At 31.9% G+C, this 20,621-nt stretch overlaps 1 protein-coding gene across 1 annotated transcript; it reads left to right on the forward strand.

Annotated features, from left to right (window-relative positions):
- Positions 1-14,311: 14,311 nt before the first annotated feature.
- Positions 14,312-19,883, forward strand: LOC112515682. The gene is made up of 11 exons (XM_025122590.1): positions 14,312-14,430; positions 14,867-14,927; positions 15,035-15,106; positions 15,197-15,313; positions 16,015-16,440; positions 16,913-17,322; positions 17,415-17,514; positions 17,932-17,991; positions 18,091-18,177; positions 18,533-18,661; positions 19,319-19,883. The coding sequence occupies exons 1-11, from the start codon at positions 14,312-14,314 to the stop codon at positions 19,619-19,621; spliced, it is 1,884 nt and encodes a 627-aa protein (XP_024978358.1). The 3' UTR covers positions 19,622-19,883.
- The last annotated feature ends 738 nt before the right edge of the window (positions 19,884-20,621 follow it).

Below are 20,621 nucleotides of genomic sequence, written 5' to 3' on the forward strand. Positions count from 1 at the left end.
CGATGAGAGAGAAACTAAATGGACGTTTACAAGAATGGTGGGTTTGTGTGAAAGTTGAAAAAAAAACCCCAAAAAATATTCAAGAAAATAAAAATAAAAAAAACTTGTGTATCGTAACAGTGGTACAAGATTGGGGGCCAGCGGTGTGGTCGAGGTGCGCCCCCACCCTCCCTTTTATAAATATGACATTTTTGTGTCAATTTTTTAATTCTTTGATATTTTATTTTATCTTTCTATCCATCTCACTGTAATAATTATAAATAACTAAAAGAGTACTTGTATAATATAGCAAGACAAATTTCGATTTTAATATTTTATTTTATTATTTGTCTATGTCGATATTATAATACGATTTTATATGTCTTTAAGAAAGCAATAATGATTTTATTTTTGAATAAAATATAAATTTGAAGATATCGTAAAAATTTGAAAAAAATATATCAATATTAATATCAAATCAACTATTTAAAAGTTCTCATCTTTTATGTAATTTTTTAATTTATTTTTTTATCACAATTTAATTTAGGTTTAGTAACAAATAAATTTAATTTAGGTTTACTAATATAACATTTTATAAAGATAATAATTAARTATTATGTTARAACTCAATGATTATYCTAATTATATTTTAGATTTTTTATATTTAAAATAAGATGTTTATCTTGTATTTGATTATGTTTATCTGCAGTTAGTTACACGAATTCAAATATAGAGCTTTAATAAGTTGTATTTACGCACAATCTACTTGTAATCTTGAGTGTTAAGTAATATGCATTAATAAACAGTATTTTACGCATAAAAAATAATTTTTAAGAGTTTTTGTCAAATACTTTATAATATAGTATAGATTAAATTTCCGTCTCATAATAGATGTTTATTTTTGGGCAAATTGCATGAAAAAGTAACGTACTTTAACTTGATTCCTATTTTGGGTAACGTACTTTCAAAACTTTCATTTTGGTACCTAAGATGTAAAGTTTTAAACATTTAAGTACCCAGGTAACCACTTGAAGACTAATTTTAGATTAAAAAAAAGACTAATTTTAGATTTAAAAAATTCATGTCACTGACCACGTCAGCAAATAATACCGAGTTGGATACCACATCACTCGCCACATCAGTATGATAATCGGTTAATACTTCAACCAGTTACCCAGGTACTTAAATGTTTAAAATTTACAACTTAGGTACCAAAATGGAAGTTCTGAAAGTATGTTACCAAAAATAGGAATTAAGTTAAAGTATGTTACTTTTTCATACAATTTGCCATTTATTTTTTTATTATTTATTTTTAAAAATAAGTGTTTATTTTTGCAATTTAAAAAATATTTCCGTCTCAAAATAGATGCTTATTTTGTTTGTTTCTATCATATGCTTGATTGTTTATGTGTCTATCAGGTGTTACTATTTGTTTATGTAGTTTGCTTTACTGTCTTTGTTGGTTATTGCTATGTGTTTTTGCTTCTATAGTTGGTATTGTACTACCATCTCACGGTTATTGCTGTTTGTTATTTGACAGTCCATTTAGTGTTATTACGAGTCATTATGTGTTTTCATAGGTTTCCGATTGATAAATAATTTTTACATGTTAAATGTACCCCAACTAATTCCTCTGCATCTATCATGATATCTTGTTTTTACATAGCAAGAAAAGGAAGAAAGTGAAGTTCAAACATTTTCGTCCATTATTTGACTTTTTCATCTTTTATTAGGACTCACTGCATAACATGAAGAAAAAAAAAAGGAACGTCAATGCGTCTCAGAAAAACGATTATTCTCTATCGGCCCTGATTTCGTTTTGCTTCTCTTGGTCGTCGAGCCTGATCGACAGGGGGCCCGTATGATCAAGGTCCTCAAGAATTCGGCGAGATACCATTTAAGTGATCATCCAGTCATTCCTATAACTTGCAGAGCATATGCCTCATTCGTTGTTTTTTTTCTTTCCTTAATCTTAACGAATCATCTTTTCCTTCTATGCTATCACACGTCTGCGTTTACCTTTTTGCTTAGAAAACAATTATAATCTTCTCCATCATTTGTCCTTCACTGATTCTTTGTATTACTTCATCTGTATTACTTTCAATTTATTATAATAATAAAGTAGATTTACTGTTATCAACTAAGAAAATGGATACGTTTTGAGAAAATTACCATCCATAGTAGACGATTCTATCTATATTTACATTATGTTCTGGAAACCTTTTTTCCCGAAGAAAATGAAAGAAAACGAAGGGAAAGAGGATGAAAGTTAAAAAAAACAGTATTCTTGAAACTTTTTCAAAAGGAAAAAGAAATGAAAGAAAAGGAAAATAATAATAAGATTCCTCACAAAACTTTTCTCCCAATTGTGGGAGGAAATAGAAGGAAATAAATTAAAACCCTTTAAAAATATATTAAAATTAAAAAATTACCATATCTTTCATATTAAAATATGTATTTTTAATTTTTATTTATTTCTCTCAACTCCAGGAACATGAAAGTTATTTTCGTTACTTTCATGTCTTTTTTTCCCTTTTCTTTCAAGAACACAAATAAAATTAAATGGTCTTTCCTTAGCGGTATGTGAGTCATTGGTCTCCTAAGAGGTCAAAGATTCAAACCTCATCAAATATGAAGAGGGTGTGTGAGTTTATTTGTTCTATTTATTGTATATAAAAAAACACAAACAAAAATTTTGCTTTCCTTTCCTTTCTTTCCTCTACAGATTCGATAAACACAACCTTTAGAATTTCAAAACCACCTTTGTTGTTTTGTACATTATTGACTCTTGATTATCTATTATCAAGTGCATGAAACTTAATTATTTTCACATGTATATAAAACAAGAATAAAATCTCAAATTATAATCGACATGGGGTAATAATCTGAAATTGACGGTTTTGAAATTTTTGTTTTAACTCAAGAGTTTAAAACGATGATGAAAAACATTTGCATGAGGTGAGATATTAACCCACTTGTTTTACATTGTGTCACACAGTGTTAAGGGCTGTTTGGCAATTGCTGAATGGTATGATGCAGAATGATTAAGTGGTCAGTTTGAATAAGAGACTCTCATGATATAGTACAAAATGAAATATAATTGTTTGGTAATTGTATACAATGAAATTAAAGGTCCTAATGGTTAAGGGAGATCTAGGATACAAAATCATTCAGAGGGTTTTAGAACCATTAAGAGGCATACTTTTTTTTTTGCCAAACAAGATTCATCTCTTAACGATTCAGAGTTTGCCTCTTAATGAAACTATTAAGAGATAAACAAACAACCCCTTACTCTGAGCAACCAACATTGTAACCCTTAATAATCTATCGTTAATACGTGAAAATTATGACATCATTTATTAAAAAATACATGTTAGATAATCTTAATTTAAAAATTATTACTGATTGGTTTTTAATCTAGGAATACTCAAAAAAAAAATTGTTTTATATGAATCATCAATATTTCTTGAATTCAACTTTATTATTTTTATAACAAAAGCCATTTATTGAAGTTTTTCTTTCGTACTTATCAGATATTCTTTCTTATATCTCGTACTGAATCTACAAATCGTTAAAAACAGTCTGGTTATAAAATTGTGGGGATTATTTGATAGGGCTCATAAGAGCCCATTGAGGCCCAATGAGATTTCTCAAATTCTTTAATTAAAGCCCAACTACAATAATGTAGATTGTAGATGGAGATTTTTTGAGTTTATATGCCCGTATGTCCAAAATATGCCTTCATATTGCCTTATTTGGAAAGTGTCTTTATTGTTTCTTATATTCCAGATCATTCCAGACCCGTTTGGGTCGGGTGAGTCGGGTTTCCTACCGGGTTAGGGCAAATTACCATCCTTATGTCCAACCACATACCTACTACCCTCCCCCTTTTTTTCTCTTCAGGTGTAAACTACTGAGACAAAAAATGCAAATGGAAGAGTTACACAATCTCTGTCATTTATACAAAACTTGCCAATAAAATCATATTTTATTTCACATTTTTCATCCCTTTTCGATTAACAATCTGGGGAAACAAAGAAAAAATGAAAGAGTTTTATGGTTCATTAATCTATATTTTGCTTGTTACTGCTTACTGGATATAACTGGCTTCTTTTTTTTTTCTAAGTTCGACACAGACAAAAGATTTCTTGATTTTAGGGTTTTAAGGATTAGAATTATACAGGCGAGAATAAACTCGAATCAGTTTGATGAAATTTGGTTGTAGGAGAGAAAGTAATCAACAACCATAAGAAAAACTCCTTGAAATATTCCATCAAGGCCAATAAGCCACTAAAGCTAGACTAGTGCTTCTTTTCTTGGGCGTAACCGCAAGAAATGGCGGAGGGACCAAAACCGCAACGAAATGCATAACAATGACACACTATTGTAACTAGTGCAAAAATAGGGACAAAATCGAGATAAATGTAAACCATATGGACCAACATTGTAATTCACTCTTAACTATAAACGCTCAAATGGGCTGGATTGAATATATTTACGGGTTTATTTATTTTGTATGTGGCCCAACATGTACGTGTATAAAAATATACAAACTACCTAACAAATCAATCAGAATCTAAGAAGATGGATAATTTGCAAGAAGACGAGAAATAATTTGAACCTTCCACCTCATTAATGCAACGCTCGTAGAAACACAGATTGGGTCGATGACAGAACGAACCTAATACTGTAAATCTATATTTTTCATATAAAGTAAAAAAGGCGCTCTCATGCAATCTAAATCGGTTGCTTGATTGGACCCTCTTTATACTAAGAAAAGGAGATCCGACATCAAGTGAAGGAATTGTTGTGGAAATGGCGGGAGGCAACATAGTTGGAATTTCATCCTGCAGCGTGAAAGATGAACAAGAAGCCACAACTCGAAAGCTAATCCATGCAAACCATGGTGTCCGGGGTTCGAATCCTTCCTCGCCCACAACAGGCCCAAAAAGGAAGGGCCTTCCTCTCTGGGGGTAGGAAAATCATGGCTCTGAAAAACCCACATACGACGAAGACTTTTTGGTGCCGTCAGGAAAAAGTTAATAACCGTATAGTTTCATATATTTTGGCGATGAAAGTGCATTTGTTATTCTTAATATTTTTATTAAATAACAACAGTTATCAGAAGTGGTAATATATCGTAATGTATTATTACATGTAATCATATATGGATCACAATCAAATCTATAAATGAAAATATACATAATCACATATGATTAACATAAACATCAACAATTGTCACATATAATTGATACGATAATCGTCCAAATTATTATCTACGATAAAAATCTATATTCAAATTGATACATACTTTTTTAACAACATGTAAATAGAAACGAACAACATGCAAGTAAACCAAAAAAAAAAAATGTAACATCATATGTGACGATTCTCATGAAACTAAGGCAAGTGTATAAATTGTTTGTGGTGATATCCATTAATATTCTCATGAAAATTGAAATAAAACCGATATACACAATAAAAACGTGATAAATTACAATCAAGAAGTCTGTTTAGAAAACAAACTCAATCCCGATTTATTAGAGATTATTCCCATGGTTATATATAATCTTATACACAAAAGACAATTATACCCTTCTTAATTTAAAAAAATTCTTAATTTAAAAAAATCGTTTATTAAGTAATGTGTGTGACCCATTTTTATTTTTATTTTTTATTTCTAACAAATTAATTTGTTTTTAGCATGAATCCTACATCATGTATATATATACAAACTTGAGATCATGTAAGACCAAACTGTTTTTATAAGCCCATGAGACCACTTTTTTACATTTGAAACTTCACAACTTTTGTAACCTTCACAGTGTTTTTGCTGTGAAGGTTCGTTTTTTTTTTTTACTTTCACAACGTTTTGCTGTGAATTTTCAAGTGTAAAAAAATAGTTTCACGAAAACAGGTTGGTCTCACGTGAATCCAACCCTGTACATATATCTATTTTTTTTCAAATAAAAATAACAATAATATTTTATTTTAGCATATCCATAAAAAATTATAATTTAACATAAAAATTACAAGTTAACAGAATATTTAATATATAAGAAGACCATCCGATTTGACGAAAGCCTAAAAAACGTCACATGACGTTAAAATATGTGTTATTTATACTAAATTCGGTGCAAGACGTTGCTATACATTTTAATTTTTTAATTATAAAAACTTTTAAAATGAAAGGTGTGTAAAAGAATATAAAAGCGTAGGCCTATTTTGACGTGGGATAACGACTTTGACCCCATTCAAGTCAATGTTTAATCTTCGGGGATTACTTTTTCAATTTTGGGGTAACGAGTTTTATTTTAAATATGATTTTTCTATTTTTTTTGGGACCATTTTTGCAAATTATTATGAATATTAGTCCACGAGTTTAATTTATTTTGTTATTTATATGAGAAAAAGATATTATAATCTTTTAATTAAATATTATATTTTTTGGAAAAGAGGATAACACCGAGATTTGGCAAGAAAAATATTACAACTTTTATTAAATAAAATACAAACTTTTTTTTATTAATTAACCTGAATATCCAACCCGTTATGTGAGTCGACTAATCCCAGGATGACTATCCATTTTGTAGGTAGCTCGAAGTTACCGTATTTGACCTTCCGTGATCATAAGGGGATTTTTTATCCTCCTTGGATTCGAACTTGTGACCTCCAGATATTTTTGACATTTGGAGTCCAAGCTTAAACCAATCGGACAACACTGTTGTGGTTAAAATACAACTTTTCACTTGCGAAAGAAAATTACAATTATAATTTTGTATTAAACAGGCCCGTTTCTGACATTTTTTAGGCCCTGAGCGAGATGTAAAAAAGGGCCCTCGATAAGTACGATATTTTTTCAATATATTGTTTTTATCATCAAAATTAACATTGAATTCATATAAAACCATTTTTCCGAGTATTCCTGAACGCTGAATCAATCAATATTCATTTCTAATTTGTTTCATCATCAAAAACATCCTATGATATACTTTTGGTACATAGAATGATATCATTTGGAGTCACAAAGTCGATTCTTCTGATTTCCGAGTGACATTATGTAAATCAATGTAAAAAGGTTGATTTTCCATGTCATCTCATGTTAATGTTTTTTAACATCTTTTTGAACTTTTATATTATGTTTTCGAATTTGGGAAGATTAACAYCATTTTAAACTTTTATATTATGTTTTCGAATTTGGGAAAATTAACATCATTTTAAACTTTTATATTATGTTTTCAAATTTGGAAAAATTAACACAATTTTAAACTTTTATACTATATTTTCGAATTTGAGAAGATTAACACCATTTTAAACTTTTATATTATGTTTTCGAATTTGGAAAAATTAACAAAATTTTAAACTTTTATACTATATTTTCGAATTTGAGAAGATTAACACCATTTTAAACTTTTATATTATGTTTTAGAATTTTGGAAGGAAAGAAAGAATGAGAAAGGAAAAGAAAATAAAAGGAAAGAAGAAAAATAAAGTTTTTTATTTGTGTTTTTAATAGAGAAGAGAGAGGAATGAAAAATAATGAAATAAAAATAAATTTTTATATATTTTTTTTCTTTTCCTTTTCTTTTTCTTTCCCTAAAAAAATCTCGAGAACAAAATATTTGTCTTCCCCCATTACTTTCTTCTCTTTCTTACGTAAAAGAAGACTCAATAACATAGAGTTAGGGTTAAAACAAACTTTTATGGAATCATCGATTATATAAATTAAAAAAACTCATATTGGTGATAGTTTGAGATATTATTCTTCTTTTAGAGATATAATAGTACATAAGATTTATACACTAAATATTAGATAATAAAGAACAACTATGAAAAAACAATTATAGTTTTATTATTCTAAATATAAATATAAGTTGTACCATCTTATATGGTTGATAATTTTTTTACAAAGATGGGGGTTTTGTTACCTAATAACAAAAAAATATATCATATTCTAATATAAAAATAGAATTCACGCGAGAATGGAACAATCAAAAGATCGATGGGAGATAAATTATGAAGAATATATCAAAGTTTTCGAAGCAAATAGTTTTAGACGTCGATTTTGGATTAAAAAACTTAGAAAAACATTAAATGATATTATATAATGAACGACAGATTAATATCTTTGTGTTTTTTTCTCCAATATATTTAATTCATACATGTTTGGATTTTTAATAGTTAATGTAGTACAAAAATATTTTCTTGTCATATTAGATACTAATTTTTTATGTGTCTTCTATTTACTAATTTTGTAGTAATTGTTATTGAAATAGAATGTTTTATACCGGTAATATTGTATAAATCCGTAAAAGCATGTTAAGATGACCAAGACAAGTCATAGCTCATGGTCCCGGGGTGACCATGCATGCCCGAAGATATCGGAAACTGACATAGACTTGTGATAATTTATGTTTTTTTAACTTTTATATAAAGGAAATGGAGTATGCGTATCAATTTCCAATTTCAACCCGTTAAGTGACTTAAAATTCCTGTGCTTAATTCTTAGATCAGAAAATATACGTCACAACCAATAACACGTTAACGTATAAAGTTGTAAACCACGGAAACAATCATTTAGACATAAATCGGTGAAACGTCATATAACCGATACTTTAAAACATAGATTTTGAATATTATTCTTAATGTATTTTTGGTTTGTCTAAAAGTAATATGTATATATATATTGTATAATATAAAGGTGGTGGAAAAAGGGAAATGCTTTATAATTATATATGGATATCCATACATGATTGGCATTGACTCGTTTGTCCAAATTCTCTATGGAAAAAAAGCAAACTTTTTGTGTCTTTTTCTGCTCAGACGCTTCTTCTTCTTGTTCCCCGAAACTCTCAACCTTTACCACATCATCAGCTGTGCCTTCTTCACCTTTACAGATTAATTGCCACCATGCACAATGAATCACAACAATTATTCACAAATGAATAATAACAGTAAGGAATTGCAAAAATCAAAGACAACTGTTTGAGTCTTGTGTTTTTTGTATCATACGTAGCAGGACAGAACTGAAAACCAACACCAACCTCATATATTGATCTACCTTCTCTTTGTTCGTTGTTCTTTTTGCATGTATATTAATTAATACACCTATCTTGTTATTACTACGTAGGTTGGTTCTTATTTTGTCTTCTTCTTGAATCTATTACTATATATATATATATATATATATATATATATATATATATAGGTTGGTTTTGGGGAATCTGTGATTTAAAAAAGCAGAAAGTATATATGTTTGTCGTATTTGGAATTGAAAAATGTGAAGATTCGTAATGAAGCTGATATACTTGAGCCTTGTATTCTTTAATTACTTGATCCTTTTTGTCCAAGCATCCTGCTGCATCTGATCTGGTTCTTAGATTGTCATTGGGAGTAACCATTCATTACCAGTAAAAATTGACACCAACGATAAAATAGAAGTTTATATATATATATATATATATATATATGCAAGGTTTTTGAAAATTCGGTCAATTCTTTTTGGGTGACCGTGGGTATGTGGGCGAGTTTACGTGCATCGATTAATCCTTCGACGACTATGAATGACCTAGAGTCATCGTAGGTGAACCTCCATGGTTAGAAGGGTTTTGACAACACTTAGCTTAGAAACCCGAGGAAGATAAGATTTCCACCGTATCCCTTGAGTCTTAACGAGTATGCTACAACGGCAATGCTTTCAGTCAACTTTTACATTTAGACATATAAGTGTTTTGGTAGTTTTGTTACATGAGTTAACTTGTGGGGTTTTCTGCATTTTCCAATCTAAAATTTCATTAAAAGTGCATTAATTATTGGCCTTCAAATCTCCATCTAAACACAGAGAGGGGTATACAGACTTATCACACACTTTTGTGTAGCAGAATCACAAAAAAGATAGAAAAAGAAAAAGAAGCTTTTGTTGATATATATATATATATATATATATAATATATATATATATGTATGTATGTATGTATATGTGAGTAGGAGGATGGGGATTATGCAGGTAAGGACAAAAAGAAGGCATTGGTTACTCCCTTATTTCTACTAACTTACAAAAAACAGTTCTGAAAAAAGTCAAGCATTATTAAAGTCTATATATTGCTTTTTAATTCTATATTATATGGATTCTTTGACAAACAATACTTCCCTTCATACTTGAAGACAAATGTCAACTTGTATTCCCCCCCCTCTCTCTCTCTCTCTCTCTCTCTCTCTCTCTCTCTCTCTCACATACATACATATACATCGTATATATATGTATACATATAGATATACATTGTATATATAACTAGATCGCATGAGAAATAAATTTGAACGTTATAGTAAAGCGTTAACATAAATTAAAATATACTGATATACCTTAATATGATGTATGTTATATGTTAATTTATGTAAACATCCGCTAACAGAATACTTACTATATGTTTTTCATGAAATTTTGATTTCTAATCAAAATCCCACAAATTTGGTTTTGTTTTAAAGCATCATTGTCTTCTTCAATTACCTTTTGCACCTAGCTTTTCAATTCTTTTAAGGTGATATTTTTTTATACCTTTTTTTTTTCTTGTGGTATGGATAGACCTACACTGATGTTAATGATGGCACGTGCTATTGTATTAATCCTCTATCAAATGGTAAAAAAAATTAGATTCATGAAATGTGCAACCGTATTAATTTGTTGTGTATCATCATATATATTTTGAAATTATAATGATAATAAGTTTTCTTTAGTAGAATTAGTTTAGAAGGCTTTTATTTCATCAAAATTTCATAAGGAAAAGGGACTAAACATGCTTTATTTGATTGTCTCAAGAACTAAGAATTAAAAGAGAGGGTCCACACACACTCTCCCCCCCCCCCTCTCTCTATATATAAACACACACACACATATACATATATATATATATATATACACGAAAGATCGTATAAGAATAAGAGTTTAGGCAATAAAAAAACATATGCAATTGAATATATAATCTAAACAAGTCAATTACGGATTGATATTTACTACCCATATGTAAGCAAAGTTAAACTACGGTTAAAGTTTGAAAGGCAACATAGTATAAAACGAAATAAAAGAGTACTAACTATAACTTCAAGCAACACTTCCCCTACTGTAAAAAACTACGACATGAAATAATAAATGGATACCAACGGAGACCTAAACAAAAGTTTAATTTTAACACTTAGAATTTGGTATTTTAGTTAATTAAGTTCTAGTAAAATCTTGGTTTTAAGTACGCTCCATTTTCGGTTCGTAAACCAAGTTTTTATGTGGTTAAGGAATGCCTTCAAGATAAACCTTGATTTTGTTAGTGTAGGAAGTTTCGAGCAATACTTGACATGTGCGACCCTAGAATCACACAACGAAGGTCGCATCTGAGGTACCGTAAGTGGGGGATCTTGGCATATGCGACCCTAGTGACCACGACGCTACCATCACAAGCCACCTTCGCACTTTTGGTACCCCAGTGATTTGTTAGTATAGGAATATATTTATGGCTATAATACAATGGATCCATAAGCATAAAAGTCGTTTTGTATCTAATATGCGAAGGAATAAAACTCTTATTTATAAATTGGAAATAAACATTATGATTATTATGTAATTTCCAATTCATTCCTTCACCGTAGCATAAAAATAAGCATTATGATTATTATGTAATTTCTGAGTGAACGAACTTATGATCACAATTGACTAAATGACTGGTTTTGGTTAATGTCAATGATTTCATACCTATATGTGATGCTCTAATAACATTAGCTTGTGGCCTACTTATGTGTTTCGTCATAACGAATGGTAAATCGGGTCTCCCTGTTATATTCAGATGTCTTACGCCCTTCCAAGGATAATTGTGAGTTTACTGTGCAAACAACCAATTTAAAGCTTCACTTTTTGTTTTAATGTTTTAATAACTTTATTCAATAACTGTTTGTTCTCACTATGTGTTAAAACTAACGTTTTTTTCTCAATGACATGTATATCAGATTCTCTTAACGATAGGGCATCCAAGATATGAGTGGACCATTCTTGCCGACAAGGGCATTTTTGGGATTTGCACCTTCGAGTGCAATTACAGAGTTACTAGATGCAACTTTTTTGAGGATATTAACGACACTTGAATGTAATCTATATTTCGAATTAGTGTAGATTCTTAGGTTGTTGTCTAGCATCCATTCTTCTGATGTGAACTCTTGCACTATATCCACTTTATTGGGTGATTTTTATATCTGCTAAGCTCTCTTTCCATTTAAATTTTTCGGTTTAAACTGTCTCCTATATTAGGGGTGTTACATTAATACTTTAAGATAACCAAGCTACTACCACAAACGGGACGAGCTACTCATGCAACATCAAAAGCCGACCAAAAAGTAGATCCGGATACGTACGATTGTTCAATATCTTGTATCACACTTGATATACACTAATGATGTATTTATGTTAACATATCGATTAGATTATAATTTTTTATAAATATAAACCGATCTATCTTTTCAATTCATACAAAAAATCATCAAAACGTTAACGAATCAATATTTAATTTCAAAGGGTGTAATCTTTTTATCTTTTTGGTTTTCTTCTTTATTAAGTAGGTCTACACAGACGCCTTTTATGTCGATACATAATCGAATATCGAATGCTTTTGACTATGTGCCAAATAACCAAATTATTAAAGACTAACCTTTTAGTTGATTTTTATCTTAGAATTCATGATTACATATTTGAAAAGCACGGAATAAGCCCTTTTGGTTCATTGAAAATGACTACACCAAAACGTACATTTGTGTCTCCGTTTCTAACTTTTAAACATAATTTAAAAGATTTTAAGCTGGTAAAATGTATGCAGATATTTCCTCTATCTTATAAGGCAGATAAACCATTTTCAAGAAGACCCACATCTTATAACACAACAAGACAACAAAATTAGGTTTATAGAATGCGAAAAGTGTTTAAGTATTTTAATCGACTACTTCATAAGATTTAAGTTTATATGACCAAACACTTATATTCTCTATCTAAATGTGTTGCAATAAGTTTATAAAACGATGGACATATTAAAAAACTTTTTAGAACACTTTTGAAACAAAGTCTCACTAACATTTTTATAGGCCGTTTTGTGAGAAGCACCCTATAAACACGTTTTTTATTGTTTTATAAAACATTTTTTCAAATAATGTTTTATAAAAAGATTAATAGGATCATGTATTTAAAAATATTCTTAATAACTTATTATAACACTTTTGGATACGACATACAAACAATAACAATGTCAAAAAGACAGTAAAAAAAAATTCAAGATTATAATTTTCTTTTTTAAAGTAGATTATAGTTTATATTTAAATATCATTATTGATTTTTCAAGGAGATACAAAGGAGCTGATAACACAAAATTTGAAATATCAATCCAACGTTCATGATGTGAGATTAACTTTTTTTCGAGAGACTATATAAATAATATTGAATTTTCACAATAAAAATACTGTAAAAATTTAACCTTTTATAATGTTTTTGTTGTGAATGTTCGATGTTTTTCATACATTCACAATGTTTTGTTATAAAGTTTTAATATTGTTTATGATACCTCGTCACATAAAACAAGTTGATCTTACATGAACCACCGTGGTATAATAAAGAAGAAGGTACGCCTGAGTATATATATGATTATGCAGTATGGGACAAAGGTGGACGAAGCCAACTCTCTCTGCTACAAGAGTCTGCAAACCAACGAAAATTGGGGCATAATATAATCTCATTTGCTTTACTACTAACGAAAGCCATCTTATATTAAAAAAAAGTCACAGAAAATAGACCCCGAATCCCTATCAAATTCATCATCTTTTTGATTCGATTCATTTCATTTAATCGTAATCCCTTTTCTTCAACCAAATAATTTGATCCCCTTTGACATTTCCCCCATTTTCCGCCTCCAATACCAGCCTTTCTTGTTCTTCCAACCAAAGCCCACAAACCATTTTACTTCTTTCAGCAAATTCCCGAAAGAAAACCTGCAAAGATTAAGGATTTACACAGTGGGTAAAAGGGCAAACCCTCTGTTCTTTCTCATTCATTAAGCTCCTTTTGTGATTCAGACACCACCATTGTCTGATTACAGCAATGCAAGAAGAGAACTTGCGATTTTGACCATGATTTCTGAAGTTTTTGAGGACCCATTTCATGATTTGAGCTTGTGGGTCTGCTAGAAATCCGATCTTTAGTACTTGGTACCTGCTTTTCTTGTCAAAGATTTTGATGGTAATCTTGTGACCATTTTTCTACCTTTTTCTTAATCTTGAAGTTGAAACCCAAACTTGGTGTATTTCTGTCTTTATGGTTGGTGAAAATTATCACCAACTTGTGTATGATTTGCTTGCAGATATGAGCTTAGAAGAGTGTGGTATGAGTAGTAAACTGGGAGTAGAAACTTGTACCCACAAGCGTTCTAAAAGGTATCCACCAGATTTCTTTTGAGATGTTAATTTATTTTCGATTTCTGGTGTCTGATTTTGATTGATTTCTTCAACTAGAAATGGCGTCTGAAGTGGGTTACAGACAATAAATTATGGGTAATTGGCATAGCCAACAAATCCAACATTTTCTTTATGTTATTAATACTCAACATTTTCATTTTCAAAGAGGGGGGAAGACAATGGATACTCGTAACTTGTATGAAATCTTGGATCTGGGCTGCAGGCATTCATTCTTTTTTCTAGCCTTTTTCATGTTTTTATGCGAAATTTCTAGTATTTTGATTTCTATGCGTTATGATTGCTGTATTAGTTCAGTTATTGTTGCTGTTTAAGTCTAACCAAAGATGAATTTTGCCCTTAAATTCTGTCAGAATCTGATTCCAAAATGGTATTTTTACCCTTTTGTCAATGGCAGCTTTCCAGGCAAGAATGGATTTGAAGAAGATAGTCTTGACCATTCTAACAGCATTAAGTTGGTGAGTACACATGTTTTTTTATTAAGCTCTATATGGATTAAGTTGTCTGAATGAATTAAGCAAATCTGGGCTTTTTTAATAGAAGTTGCTTTCATGTTTGATACCAGAATAAGAGTTGTATAAATTCGGAGAAGAATCAAGTACCTAATGCCGACATCCAGAATTCGTTGAGGAATGAGGTACCGTTTCTTGTCTGCAGACCACATTTTCAAGAAACCGTATATGTATCGACTTATTTTGTTTTTTCGGAACTTTTATTCGGTCCTCAGATACTGCAGCTTGAGAAAAGATTACAAGACCAAGTTGCTGTTCGTGGTGCTTTAGAACAAGCATTGGGTTATCGATCATCTTCCCATGAGATCACAAATCAAGCCTCTATTCCCAAGGTAATTGCTCTACTTCTGATTGTCAGAATATCTGAAACCCCGTTAGATTACTCTCCAAAAGATGCCTCCTGAAGAAAAAGGGGGTTTTCGACATTTATCGAAGAAAAAATTGTCAAAGTCTAGCAGATGTTAGACTCTGACTTTCCCCCTCCACGGGAGGCTAGACGGGCAAAGATGTCTCAGAATGTCGAGTCGTGGGCAAAGATGTCCGAGATGATAGTCCTGGGCTTTGATACTATGTTAGAATATGTGGAATCCCAATAGATTATTCTCCAAAAAAATCAGTCAATATGAGAATCTAACACGCCCGTCCAATAGAGGCTAGACGGGCAAAGATGTCCCATATGGTAGATCCAACATTGGCTCTGATACCATGTTAAAGTATGTGGAACCCCAATAGATTACTCTCCAAAAAAGTTAGTTGATGTGAGACTCTAACTAGCCCGTCCAACCGAGGCTAGACGGGCAAAGATGTCTCAAATGGTAGGATCCAGTATTGGCTCTGATACCATGTTAGAGTATGTGGAACCCCAATAGATTACTCTCGAAAAGAGCCAGAGCCCTTGAGGAGAGAAGGGGGTTTGAACATATATCGAAGAAAGAGTATCCAAGTCTACCTGATGTGGGACGCCGACACTGATGAAGCTATATACATCTTTTGTGTCAAGTTTCTAAAATGGTTATACGCGTAATTTTTGCAGCCGGCAACAGAGTTGATTAAGGACATTGCTGTTCTAGAGTACGAAGTTTCACATTTAGAGCAATATCTTCTATCATTATATCGCAAAGCATTTGATCAACAAATTTCATGCCCATCTCCCTTAAGAAACGATGAGTCACTAAAATCACCATTGATGACTCCAAGAGGCAAGTATTTGGAAACTTGCAGAGCAGATATCTCGTTGAAACCAGAAAACCCTGCAGATCCGGCCATTTTTCCATCAGAAATTAACTCATGGAAAGATGTTAACGAAGGCACCGGAGAAGACGATCTGCTTTTAGATTCGGGTGTTCATCGTTGTCACTCTTCACTATCTCAACATTCGATCTTGTCAATGGAAACGCCAGCAGAGACTCTTGGTAAAGCGTTACGTGCGTGCCATTCACAGCCACTATCCATGATGGAGGTATATCTATATATATCTCACTACAAAAAGCTTGGCTTAATAAGACGTAAAAAATGTGTAAGTGCTTGTTTGTTAGCGGCTTAATAAGCTTAGTGGGACTTACAACTTATTCAGTCAGCTATACATGATTCTTTGGTACTGGCTTAATGAGCTTAGTGGGACTTACAACTTATTCAGTCAGCTATACATGACTCTTTGGTACACGAAAGTGTCCTAAAAAAGCTGCACGACACTTTATTTTAAAAATGTCCTAAAAAGCTTGTTACGCTGCCCAAATATGTTCTAACATCCTATCATAACACCCTTACATTGTGCGAAGAGTTGTTTGATTCGATAAACTTAAGTCCTATAAAGCAGTCTATTAAGACATTTTTGACGTCCTTATAAAGCCAATTCTGTCGTAGTGTCTGATAATCTTCTGTAAAACGTTGCAAATAAGATTTGATTATTAATTCCTACTGTTTCTATGCAGTATGCTCAAAATAATACCTCAAACATAGTTAGTCTCGCCGAGCACCTTGGTACTAGGATTTGTGATCATATTCCCGAAACACCGAACAAGCTCTCGGAAGATATCATCAAGTGTATGTCCGCTGTATATTGCAAGCTTGCGGACCCGCCTCTAACAAATCACGGGATTTCATCTCCTACTTCATCTTTGTCCTCAATGAGTGCCTTTTCGCCAAAAGACCATTCCGACATTTTGTGGAGCCCGGGGTTTAGAAGGGATTCGTCGTCTTTTGATGTGCGATTAGATAATCCTTTTCATGTCCAAGGGCTTAAGGAGTTCAGTGGACCTTATAGTACAATGGTTGAAATCCAATCTATTTCTAGAGATGGCCAAAAATTGGGTGACATCGAACATATGTTGCAAAATTTCAGGTAATCAAATAAGAATTTCTCGTTGCATTGTTGCTAGACTATCGTTATGTTTGTTTATTGGAATTATAACGTGTATTATTGGCGTATTGTAGGTCACTTATTTCTCGATTAGAAGAGATAGATCCGAGAAAACTGAAGCACGAAGAGAAGCTAGCGTTTTGGATCAATGTACATAATGCGTTGGTGATGCATGTATGGATCTCGTCAATTGAACTACGCGTATATTGTAGCAAGGGAAAGTTCATTTAGGAACTTTAAATATTTTGAGAACCGAGTATTCATGAATCATCATGATGAATATACCTAACTATTCATGATGAATATACCTAAATATTCCTTGATCATGAATATTATTCATAATGAATATCATACAGTTTGATTATTCATCATGATATACAACATGAATACTTGGTTGTCACGGTTCTCAAAATATGACCCGTGTAGCATTATTCCATTTTTAGCTTACCATCTTAGCTCGTATATGGATTTACGGGCATAATGTGCAGTTTTATGCCGATTTTATCTTCGACTCCAATGAAGATCAAGATGATCATCATCTTAATCAACAAGAACTAACGTAACACGAATCGTTGTTTTATGTCATCACAGGCTGTTTTGGCTTACGGGATTCCACAGAACAACATAAAGAGAGTCTTTTTGTTATTAAAAGTATGTACCTTTTAGAACACTCGTTTCTCTAAACCTTTTCTTGGCCGGGTTGAACTCTAAAAGACCGTATGAAATTGGCATCTTTCGTGTTCATTGCAGGCTGCGTATAATGTTGGCGGTCAAGTGGTAAGTGCGGATGTAATCCAGAACTCTATCCTCGGATGCAAAATGTCTCGTCCCGGCCAGGTAGGTTCTTCAACTCGAGATATCCTTCATTTCACTTTGAAATAATCCCAAAATTTTAGGCTATGTTCGGCAAACTAGCTGTTGCCGATAAGCTAATTGTTAACTGAAAACTAGGTGATAAACTAGTTGATAAGCTGGATGGCGATGTAAAATGACCTAAAAGGACATGTTGAAAAATTAACCGGAAAAATAGAAGGGGTATAATTGGAATTTTTTTGGGATAAAGCCTCTGGAGCTTATTGAAATAGTACTTGATGGCCAACAAAAAGGGTTTTTTCAATAAGCTAGCTTATGGTTGCCAATCGTGGCCTTACTTACTCGACTTCTATTGATGACGCCTACTTCGTTTCTGCAGTGGCTTCGACTTTTATTATCTTCAAGAACGAAATTCAAAGCGGGAGATGCACGCCAAGGTTATGCAATTGATCATCCGGAACCCCTTTTGCACTTTGCGCTTTCTTCAGGATGCCATTCCGATCCTGCGGTATGTATCCTTCATCTTTAGACTACCACCACCACAACGAAATCGGCTTTATAGGACACCAAATATGTCTAAGTACCATAATAGACTGTTTTATAAGACTTGAGTTTATAGGACCAAACATTGCATCCTAGCAAGTTTTAAGGGACTTCAAAATATAATGTCATATCAGCTTTTTTAGGACACTTTCCAGAAGTGTCCAACGAACACATCTTTTTACTAACCACAAGGGTGGTGCCTGATTGGTTTGAGCTTAGCTCCAAAGGTCAAAAGTACCAGGAGGTCCTAGTCTCAAATCCAAGGAGGAATAAAATCCCCTTGTGGCCACGGAGGTTCAAATGCGGTGACTCCGGGCTATCTGCAAAGCAGGTGGTTGCTCTGGGATTAATCGGCTCGTATAGCGGGTTGGATATCCAGGTTAATAAAAAAAAAAAAGACTAATACGACGCTTCATTTTCAAAGTGTCCTAAAAGTTTGTTGGAACGCCCAAAAACTTCCTATAAAGGAGTCTATTAAGAAATTTAAACATATTTGGCATCCTATAGAGCCAATTTGGCTGTAGTGTACGATAAATATGTGAATCTTGAAACGCTACAAACCCCTTGTCCGATCATCGAAATGCTACAAACCCATTAACTTCTTGTCGATTCTTTCTACAAGATTCGCGTTTACACCCCAAAACGAGTGACCCAAGAACTAGAAGGAGCGAAAGAAGAATTTGTGAGGGCTACATTCGGTGTAACGAAGGATCATAAGATTCTTCTACCGAAGGCCATCGAGAGCTTTGCAAAGGATTCAGGACTCTGTGCCGGTGGCGTGATGGAGATGATCCAACAATGTTTACCGGAATCGGTGAGGAAGAACATAAGAAAACATCAGTTGGCGAAATCACGAAAGATGATCGAATGGGTTCCTCATAATTTCGGTTTTCGGTATCTAATTTGTAAGGAGCTTGTGAAGTGATCGAGTCTTCTGGGTGATCATGTGTGTAAATGAAACAGATGATTGAGGTTGGCAATGGCAATGGCAATGGCAGTGTATATTTCTGGAACCAAAAACATCTCCATTTTTTGCTGATGTCCCACTTGATCAATTTCTTAAGAAATCCAATGGAATCCATTAATATCTTAGAGGGAGGTTTAAATAAGAATACTGTGTTTGGTTGGTTTTCTATTAGATACTGTATGGATAAAGATATCAGTGTGGATTAACCTGTTTGTATAGATTGGAAAAAGATTTGTTTGAAAGGGTTTTTTCCATGAATAAAAGGAGTGTGTTTTTTTAATTGGGAGTAGGTTTGAAAAATACTTGGCTTTCTGAATAAGCCACTTTCTAAATTATTAAGCCACTATCGAATAAGTTGTGAGGTTCATTGAACTCCTCCCAACAAACCAAGATATTGAGAGAAGAAAAGATTTATATGTTAATTGTTAAAAAAATTCGTGTAAATATACATAAAATTATATTATTGTTTGTTTATAAAAAAATATAAATTTAATTATTTAACGATTATCTTATAAAATATGAACAGTTTCTTAAATTAACATATAATATTTTAAAAGAAAAGTCTAAAAAAATCCAATGGACTTTAGTGTTTGGAATGATTAAGTTCTTGAACATTTTTTTGGAACAAACAAGTCCTTGGACGTTTCAAAACCTGTTAAATAAATCATTGGACTTTTAAAAAACATGTTAGATACATTCTTATAATCTATAAAACTGATTAATGTGATAAAATAAGGGAAAAACCTGGAAAAAAAAAGCCAATGAACTTAAGTAATTAAGTCCCTAAATATTTTTTGAACCAAAAAAGTACTTATATATATAAAATGAAACAAATATACCAAAAAAATATTTACATTTAAAAAGATTATTGATGAAATATATTTTGAATAAAAATAAAAAATATTTCCAAAAAAATTTCAAAGAATTAGAATTTAGAAATATAAGTAGAAATTATTTT

The sequence above is a fragment of the Cynara cardunculus genome (genome assembly GCF_001531365.2).
Source record: "Cynara cardunculus var. scolymus isolate 2C chromosome LG 7, CcrdV1, whole genome shotgun sequence".
Classification (NCBI taxonomy): Eukaryota; Viridiplantae; Streptophyta; class Magnoliopsida; order Asterales; family Asteraceae; genus Cynara; species Cynara cardunculus.